The following is a 19,213-nucleotide window of genomic DNA, read 5'->3' as shown; positions in this document are numbered from 1 at the left end:
TGGATTCACTTCTCCGCACGTCCTACCTTCCAGTAAGTGGTCGCTTCTCTGTTCAGAGGGTTGTTGCTACTCTCTTCTTCGATCTCCTGTTGAGTTCCTAGGTGTTCAGAATGGTTTGATCCCTATTCAGCTGAATTCCTAAGACCACACGAAATCTAGGTCTCCTACTCCTCCGCCATCTTGCTCCGCCCCCCAAGATTTTATTTATTTATTTGACAGAGAGAGTCACAGTGAGTGAGTGGTGTGGGAGAGGGAGAAGCATGCTTCCCGCCGAGTAGGGAGCCCGCTGAGGGCATCAATCCTAGGACCCTGGGATCATGACCCGAGCCAAAGGCAGACACTTAACGACTGAGCCACCCAGGCGTCCCTCTCTTTTAGATTTAAATAGTGCCTCATATATTGCCTGGCATGAAGTAGGACCCGGGCTAAATTCCTGTAACGTTGATTTGTGTTTGTAGCACGCACTCTGCTAAATGTTTTCACAGATTTACTGCATTTAATTATCAATCAGTTTTTGCTTAATTGGATTCATGAAATTAATTATATGAATTCCATTTTGATAATATTGCCCGACTCTGGATATAAGATTCCCTTAGCAAATGGAGAGGAGGGGAAGTGTTTCTGCATTTTTCTAGTTAGGAGGCCTGCTGACCTGGAGTATTCGGCTTCCTTCAGCACCATCCCTCGGTTCTTGGAAGCTTGCCTCAATAACCCTACTGTTCTTTTGGTGTCCACTCTAAGACCAGGTTAGGAAAGGAATGAAGCAGAGGGACGATGAAGAGGGAAGAAAAAATAAGTTCTGTTCTCAATGCATCTTGGGCATTTCTTTTTTTCTTTAGAGAGGGGGAGGCGGGTGGTGGCAGAAGGAGAGGGAGAATTTTAAGCAGGCTCCATGCTCAGTGCGGAGCCTGGAGTGGGGCTCGATCTCATAACCCTGTGATCATGACCTGAGCTGAAATCAAGAGTCAGACAATCAACCAACTGAGCCACTCAGGCATCCCAACTTGGGCATATATCATTTAGGAAGATAAAAACGTAAACTCCCTATCTGTAGTCCTGGCTTCTCTGGAAGGTTGTGAGTCAACCTAGTTCATATGCGTGCAAGGCATTTTAGGCTTCCTGGCTGGGAGATGGGTCAGGATCCAGTGAAGGCAGGATTTTAGTGCAGCATCCGTGTCAGATGGCAGCCTCCAGGCAAGCAGAAAAGCATGGGAAACTGCCTGGATGCCCTTGTGTGGGGCCAGCATGTCACTACCTGGAGCCTCAGATGCTTAGATGAGCCAAGTATGTAGTGATTTCTGAACAAAATCGTTAATATGGAATATATCTGGATTAGTTTTAAACATAAGGTTATGGCTTTCTTGCCTTCAAGGAAGGTGCTGTGCATTTTTGTCCTTTGGATGAAAGATAACATCACAATAGAATCGTAGTGACATACGATCACCACGGACGGGTTTCTTAAGTTACTCTCACTCCCTGAGTGATATCATCTAGTCTCGTTGTTCCACACGCCAGTGTCTTCCAACTGTCCATCTGCATGCCAGACCTTTTCTTGACTCACATATCCAACTTTGTCCTTGACATCCCCACTGGGTGGCTCATAAACTCCAAGTTATCAGATCCAAACTTGGACTCTTTTTAAGCTTCTCAACTGCTTTTATTTTTTCCAGCTTATGGAGGTATAACTGACAAATAAAATTGTGAGGTATTTAAAGTATACAACGTGATGATTTGATACATGTTTGCATTGTGAAAGAACCACCTTCCTGTCCATCCGGTTAATTAACACATCCATCACCACATATATTTGCCTTTTTTTTTTTTTTTTTGGTGAGAACATTTCAGTTCTACTCTCTTAGCAAATTCCAGTCTAAGATTGAACTCTTTCTCATCTCCCCAAACTGGTTTCACCTACATTCTTCCCATCTCCGCTGATGGCAACTCTATTTTCCAGTGGCTCAGGGCAAAAACCCTGTAGTCATTCTTGATGGGTCTCTTTTTCATAAACCTGAATTCAATCCATCAGGAACTTCTGCTGTCTCTATCTTTAAAATATATCTAAAATCCGCCTCTTATCACCCACTCCTGTGTCACCATGGTCTCAGTCCCCACTACCTCATCCTGGATTTTCGCTCTAACCTTCCTGTTTCTCTCTGCTTATCCCATGTCTTCCTAGAGTCTATTCTCACCATAGCAGCCATGAGCCAATTTGTCGCCTTTTTTTCTCCAGTGTTTTCCCTTTTCTTTCAGAGCACTAAAAATCCTGACATGGCTTTCTAGTAACTACAACTATATAACAAATCATTCCCAAACCCAATGACTTACAGCCATTTATTGTGTGCACAAATTCTGTGAGTCAGGCATTTAGACCCAGAGCAACAGAGGTGGCTTGTCTCTGTTTCATGATGTCTGGGTCCCTCAGACTCTATGGTTCAAGTCCTCTGAAAGCTTGCTCACTCCCATATCTGGCTGTTGGCTGAGAGCTTCACCTGTGCCTTCAGCCAGAACACTTATGCATGACTTCTCCCTGTGGCTTGGGCTTCCTTACAACATGGTGGCTGGGTTCCCGGTAGAAAGAGCCAGGCAGAAGCTGGACCCTAGCCTCCGAGGCTAAAGAGCATCCTCTCTGTCATTCTCTATTAGTTGTAATGTCATACCCTATTTAGATTGAAGAGGTGGGAAATAGATTTCACTGCTTGATGGAGAATGGCCAAGTTCTGGAATAGTGTGTGGGACCCAGAATATTACTGTGGCCATGTTTTGGAAATACAGTTTGCCACAGTGGCCTGCATGATTGGAGCTGGGCTGCTTCTCTGCCTTCATCTCTTTCCCCAGAAAACATCTGCTCCAGATGTTGCTGGAGTGGTCAGGTGTGCTCCTGCCCGAGGACCTTTAGACTGGTTGGTCCTTCCACCTGCTCTGCTCTTCCCAGGATGGCTGCTCATGTGCTTCCCCCACCCTCCTCATGCTTTTACTCAAATGTCACCTTCCGAATGATGCCTGACCACTCTACAGCCCCATTCTGATCCCCTTCTCTTGCTTTGTAGTACTTACAACCTTCTAGTGCTCTATGGAACTCTTAGGTTTATTCTTTATTACCTGTCCCTACCAGAATGAAGCATGACGTAGGCAGGAATCTTTTTTTCTTTGTTTGTTTGTTTTTTTAGAATTTTATTTCATTATGTTATGTTAGTCTTTATACGTTACATCATGAGTTTTTGATGCAGTGTTCCATGATTCATTGTTTGCATATAACACCTAGTGCTCCATTCAGTATGTGCCCTCTTTAATACCCATCACCAGGCTAACCCATCCCTTACCCCCCTCCCCTCTAGAACCCTCAGTTTGTTTCTCAGAGTCCATAGTCTCTCATGGTTCATCTCCCCCTCCAATTCCCCCCCCTTCATTTCTCCCTTCCCACTATCTTCTTTTTTTTTTTTTTTTAACATATAATGTATTATTTGTTTCAGAGGTACAGGTCTGTGATTCAACAGTCTTACACAATTCACAGCGCTCACCATAGCACATACCCTCCCCAATGTCTATCACCCAGCCACTCCATCCCTCTCACCCCCCACCACTCCAGCAACCCTCAGTTTGTTTCCTGAGATTAAGAATTCCTCATATCAGTGAGATCATATGATACTTGTCTTTCTCTGATTGATTTATTTCGCTTAGCATAATACCCTCTAGTTCCATCCATGTTGTTACAAATGGCAAGATTTCGGGGGTTTTTTTTTTTGATGGCGGCATAATATTCCATTGTATATATATATATACCACATCTTCTTTATCCATTCATCCGTTGATGGACATCTTGGCTCTTTCCATAGTTTGGCTATTGTGGACATTGCTGCTATAAACATTGGGGTGCATGTACTCCTTGAGATCACTACATTTATCTTTGGGGTAAATACCCAGTAGTGCAATGCTGGGTTGTAGGGTAGCTCTATTTTCAACTTTTTGAGGAACCTCCATACTGTTTTCCAGAGTGGCCGCACCAGTTTGCATTCCCACCAACAGTGTGTAGGAGGGTTCCCCTTTCTCCGCATCCTCGCCAACATCTGTCGATTCCTGACTTGTTAATTTTAGCCATTCTGACTGGTGTGAGGTGGCATCTCACTGAGATTTGGTTTGGATTTCCCTGATGCCGAGTGATTTTGAGCACTTTTTCATGTGTCTGTTGGCCATTTGGGCAGGAATCTTCTTTTCACGGGTTTATCCCAAGGGCTTAGAACGGAATGTGGCACATAAATACGTACAGGATGTGAAAGAGGGCACTTCCGGTTGAGACATTCTGAATTTTAGTCCTTGTGCCGGATGAACCAGGGAACAGATCTCCGCTTCACGGAGCCATCTCTCCACATCTTACTCCTCATGCTAGCGCAGTACCCAACGCTCAGTAGGTGCTAAAAATAAGCATTTAATTTATTTGGAGAAAAAAACTCAGCACAACTTCACTTGTAAATGAGGCTGGCATAAATCAATAAGATTAAGAGAGCAACTGAAAGAGTTGCTTTCCCTGGGTACATTCCTGTTTTTACCCATTATGAACTGATCAACCAGAACTTCTGTTTTAATTTCTGTATAAATCTCTACGAGGAATTTCAAGCTCCTTTTTCCAGTTCCAAATATACCCCCCTGTCCTTCACCTAACATGCACGTGGTGATAAAATAGGGTCCTGAGAGCCCCCTCGGCAGAGGCTCAGGACAGAGAGGCAGCTTGGCTTCTGCTTTCCACACACTCCAACTCTAGAGTGTAAATGCGTGAATTACCTTTGACAAGACAGGTTGGGATAAAAACACGAATAAACTCCATGATAGCGATAATAATAGTCGTGATAGCAATGGTGACAACATCTCTCATTACAGCTACCATCTGATGGGGACTTCTCTGCTGCCGCCTGCTCTTCGGGGCACTTCATATTCCCATTTCTGCCAGTGATCACCTTGAGAAGGTGGATCAGGACTTGTCCCGAATGCACCAAATCTCTCTCTTTCTTTAATATAAAAATGTTTATTTCTATAGTAAAACAGCATGAGTTGTCCCTTTTATTCCCTCTATTTTAAAAAAGTGACAATGTCAAATCAACATTTTGATTTTTTTAAAAAGATTTTATTTATTTATTCATGAGAGACAGAGAGACAGAGAGAGAGAGAGGCAGAGGCAGAGGGAGAAGCAGGCTCCCCTCGGACCCTGGGATCATGACCTGCGCCGAAGGCAGACGCTTAACCGACTGAGCCACCCAGGCGCCCGACATTTTGATTTTTTTTAACGTATTAAGAGGACAGAAAAAAAATCAACATTTTCATCACTTACGAAAGACCAAATCTCTTTTTATGAGTAAAGTGCCTCTTTGATCCATGGGGATCAGTCATCTATTCCTCCAACATATGGTGATTACGAGGCTCTGAGTTTATCTCTAGGGGCCGCTGACCTCTCAGCTTTGGAAGCTGAGCCATTGATGGCAACTGAGCTCAAGTTCTGTCGGGATCAGGTTTCCATGTGTTTCTCAGCATTTCCAGCACCTGGCTCCAGGTGGCCACCCCAGTGGATTCGCGTGCTTTCCAAACCTAGGAGGCGATCATTACTATCGGCCTGACTGCGATCCTTTGGTTTTGGGCTTTTAGTTGAGCACTTCTGGGTTTTGTTCAATCTTTGAGTACAATTGCCTCAACTTTGGATTTTTGTTTTGCAGAAATGGGTGTGAAGGAAAATGCTCTGAAGTACATGGAAATGCTTGAGGATAAGCTGCATAGGTAAGGATAAGAATGTCTTCGTTACAGACTCCACGGTGCGCCCGGGTTCTTGACTGTGACAGAATTTAGTGAAAGCAAAGAGAAAGGCTCACCAGTTTCTGTAATAAGTGAACAAAGAAAAACACACAAAGAGGAATCCTTTGAATTTTGTAACAGGATTCAAGCAGGTGCCATATAAACATCCCCCAGTCCTTTTCTCCTCTTTATTAAAGGTAAATAGGTGAAGATGTTTAAAAGTGTCTGGGGGAGATCACAAATTAGTTTTCATGTTCCATAAGATGAATCTTCTTTGCCATGTTAAATTCCGAATTTGTGCCTTGGTCTGTTTTTTTTTCTTTTTAATTTCTGAAGTGGGTCTTATGGATTTTGACCCAGCTTATACATGTTTTGGAACAATATTAAAAAAAATGCACATCTTGGGTTCTGTTTTGAATCCTGAATCAAAACCAGCGTGGAAATTCGCGGTTGCTTTTTTTTTTTTTTAACCCAATTAGGAATTCAGATTTGAGAAACATTACGGATGTTGCAGCATGTCAAGATGTTTCTCATTTTTGTGGATGTGTGCTCATGAAAATAAATCCCAGCCACCAGGATCTGTTCCTAATTAAGGAAACAAGTATGAGAATGTAATGTGTACTTTCTTCCCTGGGAGTCATTTAGCTTTATGGACTGTTTTGCTACTCTTTTGGAATTGTTAAATAACTCTTTAAATAGGCTATGCCTTAAACCTTTATGGGCTCAGATAACGCCATTGGCTAAAATGCTTGTCCTTTAAGAGATACTGAGAGATGCTGTTTTGCTGAGTTCTGCTCTGCGGGGCAGGGAAGGTACTATGGGATTTGTTCTAAAGCTTGCAAAGCAAGTCCTTCCAACCATTGACTGCTGTTTCCCCTGCCTCTGGCACCCTAGACACAGGGAGGAACTGTGACAAAGGTGGTCAGTAGAGAGTGTGGGCTAAGGGCACGCAGATATGAGCATCCTTAAAGGAAATGTCTCCCCTCCTTAGAAAGTAGGATACTCATCTGGATCAGGTGCTCTGCTCTGAGTCCATCCTCTCCTTCTCTTCTGTGTACTCGGGCAGATTTCAGCATATCCCTGTTGACCTTATCCAGCTAACATTCTTAGCCACAAGCACCACACACAGCATACACCACACCGCACACACTGGGGTTACTGGTCGGCAGGTCTGAGTTGAAGGAGCTTAGGGGTTGGTGGAGAGACGCCCATTGAGAATGTGGCTCTGCAGCTTATCCAACTGCCTAACCTCCAGTGAACATTTGCCGTCAGCCTCCCAGCGATAAAGCTGAAGGAGGGGTACCTGCCTTCTTGAGTCGGGGTGTGCATTTAATTAAATAGCAGAGATAAAGCCCGCACCTAGTGGGCAGTCAGCAAATATTCGTTCCCTTCGCTTCCTGCTGCTTCTGATCTTCGCTCTCCTCTTCATTGGAACCGAGTGAGCAGTCACGCCCAGGACTCGTCCTTTCCCCCCCACACCAGGTCCTCCTGCTGTGTGTCCAGCCCGGAGGACGGTCCATCACCCGGCTGGACGGGCCCTTGCACCTGGCCTGTGTGACACCTACACTCCCTCCCCGGGCCCTCGCCTCCCGCTCCGGGTCCCGCAGTCCTGCCAGGCTGGCCTCTTGTATGCCCTCGAGCCTGCCCAAACTTCCTCTGCTCATGTGGGTCTGTCTTCTCTCGCTGAACCACCGTAATAGCTGCTTTTTATGTTTTTCCGTCTCTTGTCGCCCTCCCACTCTACTCTCCAGGTGGTCTTGAGTGAGCACCTTAAAATACAAATTTGGTCATCTCCATCATCCTAAGGATAAAGCCCAAACATCTTACTGTGGCTCCTTGCATTTTCCACGTGGCCTCTGTGTGTCCTTCAGCGTCATCACCCTGCCACTGTCACCCCACCACCGTCCTACTCACTTGTGCTGGTTCTGTCATGTTTCCCAACGCCACTGTGTTTTTTCCTGTGGAGAAACTAATTGAGACCGGAAATGGTCAAGGGTTGTTATCCAGGGCAGTATTCGGTTGAGCCGTGTGAAATCATTGATATTAGATCACGTTGATCTGGAAAGATGGTGGTTTCCTATGGCTCAACCCAATATCCAGGGATTTGAAGTCACCTTCAGGAGGGTCAGATGCTCTGGCCTGAGACTGGCCAGTGTCCTCCTTGTGGCACACTTGCTCTCACCTTTCCCCTTGCGTGCGCCCCAGTGGCCGCTCCCAGCTCCGCCCCTGATGGCCCTACATCTATCTACATCTTTTCATCCTTCATGCTTTAGCTGTCCCCTCCTTGAAGCCTTCCATGACTCCCCAAGACTGAGAAATGTGCTTGCCCTGAATTCTTTTCGCTTTTAAAATGCTGCATGAGAGGTATTGCCGATCACATCTGTCTTGTTCAGCATGTATCCTCTGTGATTTGATGGTGCTGAACAGTTGTAAGGGTATCCAACAAATAGTTGGTGAGTTAATGGTTGAGTGAATGCAACTGACTTATAGCCCCCCCGCCCCCCAGTCCCATCTTCCATCACCTTCTGCCTCCCTCCCTGCCCCTCCAGCCTTTTGGCTGCATGAGTCGCATACATTCGTCACTTAGGATCCGTCAACAGCCTCAGATGACCAGAGTGGCAGCTGACCCATCCTGCAGACTACTTCCTGAGCGCCTTTTCCTTTGTTTGGAGCTTGAAGTTGTAAGAGATCTGGTGCAGATGTATCTGAACTGTTGTGGTAGAAACACCGGGATAGGAGGGAAGGCCGTGGGCGGTAGGCAGAGTTGCAGACGGAGGCTAGGTGTGCCTTCAGGTGTGTGCAGGGAGTTTTCTCGCTGCCTCAGAGCAGGAGGCCTGACTGGATGCTGTGGGAAGTATGGGAATGGTCAGGCTCCCCCTCCTGAATCGTCCTCCCCACTGGGCTGAGGAGCGAGGGTTGCATCCCAATCCCAGTTCTTTCTACGAGAACCAACAAGTTAAAGCACAAAACCAGTTTTTCGCACCTGGAACAGTTTGCATCATAGTGGTTGCTCAATTAATACTGCGGGATATTGACCAAAGGAAGGCGAGATGCTCATGGAAGTCGTTGTTGCTTATTTCCACTGTCTGCAGCCTCTCTTGGTCTTCCAGGGATTTGAAAAGGAAGTGGCTGAGAACCGAAAAGAATGTTCATTTCCCCCTTTGAATGCATGGAGGACACGATTTATGATCAGTGCTACAGCAAGATTTGGATCTGGCCAGTCATGATTTGGGAGACAAATCTAAATGACAGCAGTATCTTCGTTACTCTCGCAGCACACACGGAGACAGATTGGTGGGCTCAACATCCCGCTCCCCCAACAAGAAAGTCAAGTGAATTCGGAAGTTAGGAAGTAATCTGATTCTGTCAGCAGTTCGCAGGGATACCTGCATGGGACAAAACAAAGCAGGCAAATATTAAATGGGGGATTTTAGTCTATATTTAAACAAAGATTTGCCTTTTAACAGTCTAAGTTCTACAAAAAAAGAAGAAAAGAAATTCCCCTCTGAATTTGAGTGTCTAAAAAAATTCACAAAGTTTTTTTCAGAACTTGTTTTTTGATCATGGTTTTATTTGCTATCAAACTATGTTAAAGCTGCAAAAGGGTCGATGCTCTTAAATCAATTATGTTATTTTACATACTCAGGATACCTATTCAGTCAAGTGTCATTGTTAACAGATAAATGGTAAAATCATGCATTTGTAAATTACACCCATAAACTCTATTTCATGTAACGTACATGAGAATAAATGTAGATATATATATAAATATACACATATATGTACACATACACATATATAATCACACAAACTTGCAATCGAAAAATAAACATATTTCATGGTCATTCCACTTATTTTGAAAATTCTCTTTTAGCAACATTGCATTGACTGGAAGTCTATGAATCAGAAGGAGGTCACATTTTCTCCTTTAATATCTAACCTTCCTATCAGGGAGTGACTGGGGAGAACATGGCTTACCATTTCTCTCTGTCAGCGAAAGGCAGAGACACCAACACGCCTCTGGCAAATACACCTTGTTTTCCAGAAGAAAATGAACAGATACCAAAAATAATCTGAGTTCTAAGCTAGATACATGTATGTCCCTGTTTCCCCTTCTACAGACGAGAGCTACCATTTGGGGGTTTTTCCTTGTTCACCTGTTTCACGGACGTTCCTCCTTCCCTTCTCTTCTCTGGACAGGCAGTAAGGGTGGCTGTCACCTGAATCCCATGGCCAGGCCACAGACCCAGACCCTTGCTGCTTTCCTCTCTGTTCCCACTGCTACAGCCTCTGACTCAGGAGCCCTCCCTCCCTAGCCCCTGGGTGCACATTCATCCTGCGGCTCAGCACAATATGCCTTCTCTATAAAGCTTTGTGGCCTCTCCTGCTTCCTTCTTGGCACACCCACAGTGGGAGCCGCTTAGGACAATTTGTTGCACTGATTTCTGTCTGATTCTATTAGACTGTGAGGGCCTGGAGAATGGGTTCCATGCCTCACTTGCTTTGTCTTTCAAGCGGCTGGCATGCTGTTTGGCATGTGGTAAACATTCAGTAAAATTATATTTAGTGCAAGAATGAATGGCTAAATAGCAATTGTATGTTGATACTTTATTTTCAACTATTAGATTCAAAAAGTTAAGGCAGACTAAGGACATATAATGCCCCAGAAATCCATTTGTCTTGCCATTAAATCTGAATGGTATATAACAGAATAGAACAACAACAACAGCAAATCTACTCTTAAAGAGCTTTCCTCACTTACTCTTACTCGCTCAGATTTATTGTCTCCAGAGGTTAAGAGTTAAGGGTGATATTTTGGGCTGGCTATCTTTCCCTTATGGCCAAACCCTGCTTTAATTTCCTTTGTCTCCATTACTACATCTTCTCTGTTAGCTGTCTTTCCCAAAGACTCCACAGAAATATTCGAAAGTTGTATAGATGGGTTGCATTTTTTTATTGACCATATGTTCTATCTCTAAGTGTTGTGCAGGAGAAATTCATTATTGTCCAATGGCAAACCCGTGTCCCTGGCTAGTGTACACCAAGCGCTCTACCCTATGGCTAAGGAGTAGTGGTTCCATTTAACCTCGTGGAATCTCTCGTATGCATGACTAATGGGAAACTGTCTCTTTCTTCTAGCCTCTTCTGGTTCTATTGCTACTCTTTTTTTTTTCTACAGTTGAATATGAAAACTTTGTCAGTAAGGTTCACTGGATTATAGGTTACTTTTGTTTCCTTGTGCTCTTCTGTGTTTCTTAAGTATCGCCCCCCGCCCGGAGTATGTATCAGGCTTTTATAATCAGAAAACAGAAAAATCATTAAAATTTGTTTTGAATATAGAAATCGTTAGATACTTCTTAGAGGCCCTTCTTAGCTTTAGAAAAGACTATCAGACATACATCGGTTTCCCCTGAACTTTACTTTGAAATTTAGACTGACATCTTTCACAAGGTGATTTGCTTCTTTTTTTAAAAAAAATTAGTGATTAGTTTCTAATTATCTTGAAATTTCCATATGGTCGGCTTTACTGGGAAGTGGTGGCTGGGTGAACTCGCTCTGCTGATGAACAGCCAGGGGTGACCAGCAGGGGTGAGCAGAGAGGGAAACGTCCTGGTGGCTTCCTACCTGGACCCCCCGGCTACCTCTCCGCTTCCCTGTGTGGATGGCTCTGGTTTCACGTCAGAAGTCGGTAGAAACTGAGAGTCAGACAGCTCCCTGGAGTTTGGAGTACCCATCCGGCAAAATGGTATTGACCTTCTGTGTAAGGCAGCATGCAGAGGACACTCTGAGGTGTGCCTCACCCACGGCTCCCAGAGCCTGCCCGTCATGGCCAAGAGCAAGAGTGGATGACCGATTGCCCACGATCCAGTGAAGACGGGAATCCCAGCTGCAGATACGCTCTCTGCGGGTACTTGTTTCTACTCGCTGCACACACGAGCGTCCACTTGGGTGTGGGAAGGACACTTTAAGAAACTGATTTTACGTTTTCATTTTACCCGTTTAAGTTTTGTCCTTGAAAGTGGTCTTGTCCTTGAGCTGTTTTGTATGTAGGTGGTGCTACGTGTATTCAAGTTTTGAAACATAATACAGTGCCTGCTCGTGATTGCATTACACCGAGTATCAGAGACGGTGCCAACGATAACATGCCTTTACTGATTTTCTAATAGTGAACGAGAGATCACACTTAGCATACGCCCATTCCATCCACCTACAAAGGCAAAAGGGAGCTAATTCTGCAAGAGGGGTCAGCACTCAGGCTTCACAGAGTCGATGAAAGCAGGGCATGGAGACTGAAGAGGCAGGTTGGAACGTGCAGAGGAGCAGGAATCTAAAATGTGGTGGCAGCTAGTGGGGACTTGAGGCGAGAATTCTGAAGCTGATTCAGGTGCCTGCCTCTCGGCGGCAGAACAGCTAAAAGCTGAAGAGTCTGCTTATCCTAGGAGTGTATTCCAAACCCAACAGAGCGCTCTAGCCCTCACTGCAGGCAGGGTGGCTGCCCGCCCTGAACAATGAATGGAATTCTTTTGAGATCCCACATGGAATGCCCTTTATGCCAAATTATGCAAGGTAATTTTGAAGTTCCTGTGCACCTGGAACAATCCATTTTCAACCCATATTGACCTTATTTCAGAAGCTGTTGAGGGAAATGAGTGTAAGAAATGGCAGCCAGGAGATAAGCAACTGGCTGCCATGGGAACCCCTTCCCCCCTCTTGGGACAAAGAAAAGAAAGCAGACCCCACGTGGACGCCGCCATTTGTTTTTTCATACTTTCTTGTTCCGTTGCTGACATATGCCTTCCTCCTCTCTTTCTTAACGGGCACACACATCAAAGGAGGTCTCCCCAGACCTCACTTCTTTACGGCGAGCTTGGTGCCTTTCTCACTGCTTCTGCACGGTCTTGACCCCTTTCTGCTTTGCCTCTGCTGTCTCAGAAAAATGGAGATTCTCAGCTTCTTCCTTCCCCTCCCTGATTTGCCGTGACCCTCCTGCATCCACCTCCATTCCTCGCCGGGGGCTGTTTGTATCAGCTCTGTCTCATTAGCAGGAGACTTCTCATCCCCGTCCGATGAGCAGGCTCTCTACTGAGTTGAACCCTGTCTGTCCTTTCAGATTATACTGAAGTAGATGTGGCCCACCGTGATTTCTCCCTCTTCTGGCTCCTCTTGTCTTCTGGCTTTCTCGCGCCTGCTCTTTGATCGCACTGCCTTGGGACACGAGTTTTCTTTTTAACTGTGTCCTGCCTTCTCGCCTGGATGGCATGCTCAGGAAACACTTATGATTTCACCCGTAGGTTGATACATTTGTAGCAAGCCCACATTTCCCTTCTAAAACCAGATAAATCGATCTTACAAATCTATACAGCTGACTCTTGAATGTAGGTCCACTTACATGGGGATTTTTTTTTTTTAATATAAATCCGGTAGAGTACTGCAAGTATATTTTCTCTTCTTTATGATTTTCTTAATGACATTTTCCCCCTCTAGCTTACTCTCTCTCTCTCTTTCTCTCTCTCTCTATATATGTTTTTGTTTCTTTTTTTAAAGTAGGCCCATGCCCAGTGTTAAGTCCAATATGGGGTTTGAACTCAGAACCTGGAGATCAAACCCTGAGCTGAGATCAAGAGTAAGACACTTAACGGACTGAGCCACCCAGGTGCCCCTTAAAGGCAGTTTGTTTGTTTTTTTTTAAGATTTTATTTATTTATTTGACAGAGAGAGACACAGCGAGAGAGGGAACACAAGCAGGGGGAGTGGGAGAGGGAGAAGCAGGCTTCCCGCCGAGCAGGGAGCCCGATGCGGGCCTCGATCCCAGGACCCTGGAATCAAGACCTGAGTCGAAGGCGGACGCTTAACGACTGAGCCTCCCAGGTGCCCCTAGTTTACTATTTTAGAAACTAAACTGATTATGACTGATGTGTCTATAAAACTAAGTAACATTTTCATAAGTATATGTAAATGGTGGTTTTTAATAAAGCTGTGGGTCTACGTTTGCCTTACGAGTCACTACAATTCCAGTTTCTGAGAACTCTAGTAATGAATTTTTGCTCAGAAATAACTTTTTCCCCTGTAATGTTCAGTTATGCTGAAGTTAGTTTCCAGAGCACTCAGATCAATTGAAAAAGGCGTACACATGGTTCTTCAGAAAGAGAGAGCAGAGCTCTTGCCTCTAGAAACCCAAGTCCTCCCATTAGGTGTCTTTTCTTCAGGGCTAGAAGAAATGCTGCCACCACCTGAGTCCCATCTGACCAATACACCCGGTCCACAAAGTGGGGCCAGAACCCACTCTTTGCTCCTAGGTGCACTGACCAGCAGCGCCCAGAGGAAGGAACTAATACAAATGGTCTCCCTTCCCTGGAGACCATAAAAATAATCCTCAAACATTCTCGTTCTTGATGATTATATAGATAAGCTGAGACATCTAAATTTTTCAAAATTTTTCAAAATTTTTATTTTAACTGCAGTATAGTTGACAGCGTAATACTAGTTTCAGGTATACAGGTGTGTGCCTTAATCCCCATCACCTGTTTCGCCCATCCCCCCACCCACCTCCCCTCTGGGAACCATCCATTTGTTCTTGTTCTCTATAGTTGAGTCTGTTTCTTGATTTGTGTCTCTCTTATTTTTTTCTCCTTTGCTCATTTGTCTTGTTTCTTAAATTCCACATCTGAATGAAATCATATGGTATTTGTCTTCCTCTGACTGACTTATTTCACCTAGCCTAATGCTCTCCAGCCATGTTGATGGCTGAGTAATATTCCATTGTTTGTATACACCCCATCTTCTTTATCCATTCATTAATCAATGGGCATTTGGGCTGCTTCCATATCTCAGCTACTGTAAATAATGCTTCTATAAACATAGAGGTGCGTGTATCCCTTTGAATTGGTGTTTTTGTATTCTATGGGTAAATATGCACAGTGTGATTGCTGGATCATAAGGTAGTGTGGGCTCTGCAATCAGATTATCGAGGTTTGAGTGCAGTTACTTTTGAGCTGTGGGTTGCCACTAGGTCAATAATTCTCTTCAAGATCCAATTTTCTGTTATTAGAATGAACCAGTCATAAAGTAAGATAAAGAATGTTTCTATATACAATAAGGGCTTCATACATGCTAGTTATATTGCCTTAGTAGCAGCTATGGCACCATAAAAATTATAAAACCAAAAAATCTACATTAAAAAAAAACTTTATTTTAGGGGGGTCTGGGTGGCTCAGTCATTTAAACATCCGACACTTGATTTCAGCCCAGGTCATGATCTAAGGGTCATGCGATTGAGCCCTGTGTCGGGCTCCACGCTGGGCATGGAGCCTGCTTGAGATTCTCTCTCTCCCTCTGCCCCTCCCCCTCTATTCATGCTCTCTCTCTCTCTAAACAAACAAACAAAACAACCTTATTTTATTAAGCCAGAAGAGAGTCCCTTATCTTCCTGGTAAAATTATGGGGAGAAGGGAGTAGTTGGCTTGTAATTAATAGCCTCCCCCAGGAGTCTGCCAGCCCTTGTTGATTACCCAAACACAGCTTTTTTCTGCCCCCTACCCTTTAGCCAGCTGTTAGCACCTCCTGTAGAGGGTGGGGAGGGAAAGAGATGAGGTAATTGAGTTCTTGTTAATGGCTGTGACAAAGGTTGAGAGCCTCCCATGGTTTCTACAACCAAATGGCTACGATCCTAGAGCAAACTTCTGTTTTTAGAACCAGTCTGGCTGGTTGTGGAGTTTTTGAGAAGAGAAAGACCTGAGCTCCCAGGCTCCAGAGCTCAGGCTGGGAAGAATTTACCATCTCTTCTGTGATTCATGGAGCTACAAGGCACTTCACCTTGACCCTCTGTGGGGCTCAGGCTATAGTCACCTCAGGGATAGCATTTTTTGAAGAAATTAACTCCAATATACTTGGCTCTCTCCCTCTGACGTGTTCCTTTTTTTTTTGTTTTTTAAAGATTTTATTTATTTATTTGACCGAGAGAGACAGAGAGGAAACACGAGCAGGGGGAGTGGGAGAGGGAGAAGCAGGCCTCCAGCCGAGCAGGGAGCCCGATGCGGGGCTCCATCCCAGGACCCTGGGATCATGACCTGAGCCGAAGGCAGACGCTTAACGACTGAGCCACCCAGGCGCCCCCTGACGTGTTCCTTTGAGCAAGCAAAAATGCTGCACTAGGGAAGGGGGTGGCAGAAGGGAAGAAGAGGAAGGATGAACAGAAGCCCTCTGGGCCTGTCTAGTGAAGGGCTCCGAAGAGGGGGGAGATCTCAGCACAGAGTGCAGCAGGAAGAGTCTGGGGAGCAGAGTGATGTGGTACATGGGGAAGACAGATTTTTGACTGCCAGGTCAGAACCCAAAAGAACATAGGAATACCTGTGAGGAGGTCATAGACACCTGTCAGCACCGTCTTTGTCACTGATGAATCAAGGCTTTAATTGGATATAGTGCTGTTTCTAAAAGTAGCCTCAGAAAACAAACAAACAAAAGGACGACCATGATTTTGACTAATAGAGTAGAGAGTAGATAGGAGATTGATTATAATTTCAAACAGAAGGCCCTGCCAGCAGATTCTCCTGAGGTTTGTGCAGCTCAACCCAAAGTTTCTCTGCTTTCAACCTGTGATAGGATCACTCTGTCCGCTGAGATCAATTAAGAAATCAACCAGTTTTCAAGGAGGCTCAAGGCTTGGCCAGATGCCCAGTGATTCCTGTTTTCCTTACTCTGTTTCGTTTAGGTGGCTAAGAGACATCAGTTGCAATGACTAGGGGAGACTAAACAGAGGTGATGTCCACCATGCTCTTTGAGGCTATGTGCCCACTGGCCCCCCAGATACGCCAGTGTGCTTCAGAGTGTGTGCATTTCCAGGTTGCCTGTCACATTTTTTAAAAAGGCGATTATAATTAATCAATAGGGAATGTCCAAGCTAAGGGGATTTTTGCGAACTCAAGAGAAACCATTATAGCTTGAGTGTTTTTGATGCCTTTTGGCAGCGAGTTGAGAAATCTTAGAGAAAAATTAATTGCTGTATCAGTGGAAACCCCAGTAGGTAGATATCCAATTTGTCATTAATTAAAATGAGAAGACTTTTAAGGATTCAGGGAAGCGTTGTCAAGATTGTACGATAGTTTAATTTGCTAACATGGTATGAACCTGTTAGCTTCAGCCGCATGATTAATACAAGCGAAACTCCTCATGGAATTTTTCCAACGCTCACTTCCAGAGCGCAAGTCACTTTTAAGACTCTGCTCTGTGTCCTTACTCAGTAAAGTGAGATGCTAGCTCTGCAGCAGCCCTGGCAAATGCAGGTGAGACAAAATATGACACACAACATTTTCTGTGACTCATTTTGCTCCCTGTTCCTCCCCACCCGGCCACCCCAGCCGCCTGAGTCATGCAACAGCTGCGTGAGCGTGAGCTAGAAAGCAGTGAGCAGCCGACACTTTCTGAGCTGGCTGCATCTCATTATCTCCGGGAGCTCACACCAGGATGGGCTCTAAATCCCTTATCACAACCGCCTCAGGCGGAAAGCAGGTTTTTTTTTTTTCCCCCCTCTGTTACTGCTGATGTAAAGATGACATTTCTTGAGCTGGGAGAATTTTATGTGACGGTATTGTGTGCTAAGCATCAAAAGAATTCTGCAGCTCCCCGTTCATCATAAAAACAGGGTCTTTTAGTTGTGCTTCTGAAAAAAAAAAATCCCCTGAAGAAATCGTGAAATTATCTCGTGGCCTGAGGAGAAGAGAATCACCAGGATGATGACTTGTGACCATTACACAAAGCCATTTGAGTGATTTCCTCTATTATTCTAGAAATGGGAAAATAAGTAAACGCCCTGGTTAGTTAGATGCGTTTCCCTGGGGCAGATGGGTCACAGCGCTACACCTCCCTATTCTGTACGTGAACTGTCTCTTTTAGTTGACGCTCTGCCTCTACAATGTTCTTGATTTATTGCCGTTCAGTAGAGTTTACTTTTGTTTCGATAATGGCGTTTGTCCACTCTCGTAGTTACAGGGTGGAAATTGTTCTAGAGTGTTGCTTTGGTGCCAGGGCACTCATTCGTGTGGTTTATTGGAGCATGGAGGGGGGATGTGTTTCTGTAAGTTTGTCTTGCCCTGCTGCTTGCTGGAGGGGCAGGGTCTCATATAGAGTATGCTTTATCTGATTCTGGAAGTGTCTGTGAATGCTTTGCACTAGAAGGATTTAGTCAGGTGTAACCGTACAGCTTCAGAATGAATTTGGTCCCATCTTTGTTTTCCAGGTTGTCAGCAGTTAGACCCTTCTAGAGCAGCTGTGACAGTGGGAGCTTGGCTTCTTCTCAGGCTACTTTAGTCTTTCTGGGAGGAAGGAGTCTTCTCTAAGATTCAGCCGGACAATATCCACAGAGATATTCACACCCTGAGGGATGGTCTTGTGAGAGCAAATTGGCCAGTCGTTTGGCTTTGGTCTCTGTGCCTCCCTATCCAAGTCTGACTCCTGATAGCAGCCACAGGACCTCACGACATGAGAATTTGGGAAGCGGATAAAGAAAATGGTGACTGATGTACCAGCCAGTTGCTGTCACAGTCAATGCTGAGGTCTCAGCACCACCTGAGCCCCAGAGTAAGAGAAGAATAGACTAGCTGTAAGGTTTAGGGAAAAGCAGATGAGCTGCTCCAGGGACCAGTGGCCATATGCCACTTAGAGGGCACATAGGCCCTAGTTCCCACATGAGGCTGCGATACTGGGCTCTCTCTCTTCCTCACGCACCTCTCCAGCCCCCTTGACAACTTGCCCCCACTCCCCTTATGGGATGGGTCCTGGTCAATTGTAACTGGAGACTGTGAGGATAACCAAGTCACCGTCTTACTCTTTCAGGGAAAGATAAATAAATATTTGGGAGATAGCCACCACTTTATTCAAAGGTCTAAAAGCAGGAGTTCCTGGGGCAGGGATGGGTGGTCTAGGAGTGGTTTCGGTCAGGGTAGCCTTTTACAGTGTCCGTAAATCTACCACATCACGTGGATCATGGACACTGCCGATCTGGTTTCCACACAGGAGAATGGGCAGCTTTGGGGATGGGATTTATAATCACCGTCAACAACCCCCCTCAAAGCCTCAGTCGGCGTCTCTTGCCTCTTGAAGCCCTGAATTCAGATCTGTCTTAATCACACGTAGTCACATGCATTTTTCCTGTCCTATAGCTGCTCTCCTCCGTGCCCCAAGCCATGGAGTTAGCATTTCGTCACCAACAGAGACTGTGAGACTCAGGTTGGAAGCCAAGCGTCTGTTGGACAACATAGTTGTATTAATAACAATAACAGTGAGCCACTCTAGACAGTACTCTGTATTTTCAGGGCTCACCAGGTCAAACGCCAAAAGCCAGCTGCTTAATCATTGGCAGGCAAGTTACAACACGGACGGCCCTCCTCACTCCCACCCCAAACTAAACATTTTTTTTTCTCTGAAGCTATGGCTGTTTCGGTGG

The 19,213-nt window shown here is 45.1% G+C and overlaps 1 protein-coding gene across 3 annotated transcripts in view; it reads left to right on the top strand.

The window, feature by feature from the left end:
* Positions 1-19,213, top strand: part of DISC1 (DISC1 scaffold protein) — a 393,175-nt gene that overhangs the window by 302,077 nt on the left and 71,885 nt on the right. For all 3 annotated transcript variants that reach the window (XR_012374326.1, XM_073879054.1, XM_073879052.1), the window contains one exon: positions 5,700-5,760. Coding sequence is in view for 2 of the 3 variants with exons in the window: in XM_073879054.1 (XP_073735155.1) it covers positions 5,700-5,760 (61 nt within the window). In the remaining variant the exon portion in view is untranslated. The remainder of the gene's footprint in view (positions 1-5,699; positions 5,761-19,213) is intronic.

The sequence above is a fragment of the Callorhinus ursinus genome, unplaced genomic scaffold, assembly GCF_003265705.2.
Source record: "Callorhinus ursinus isolate GAN/ISIS: 27379988/994484 unplaced genomic scaffold, GSC_fseal_2.0 scaffold32, whole genome shotgun sequence".
In the NCBI taxonomy this organism is placed as follows: Eukaryota; Metazoa; Chordata; class Mammalia; order Carnivora; family Otariidae; genus Callorhinus; species Callorhinus ursinus.
This window is presented reverse-complemented; position numbering and strand designations above follow the sequence as displayed.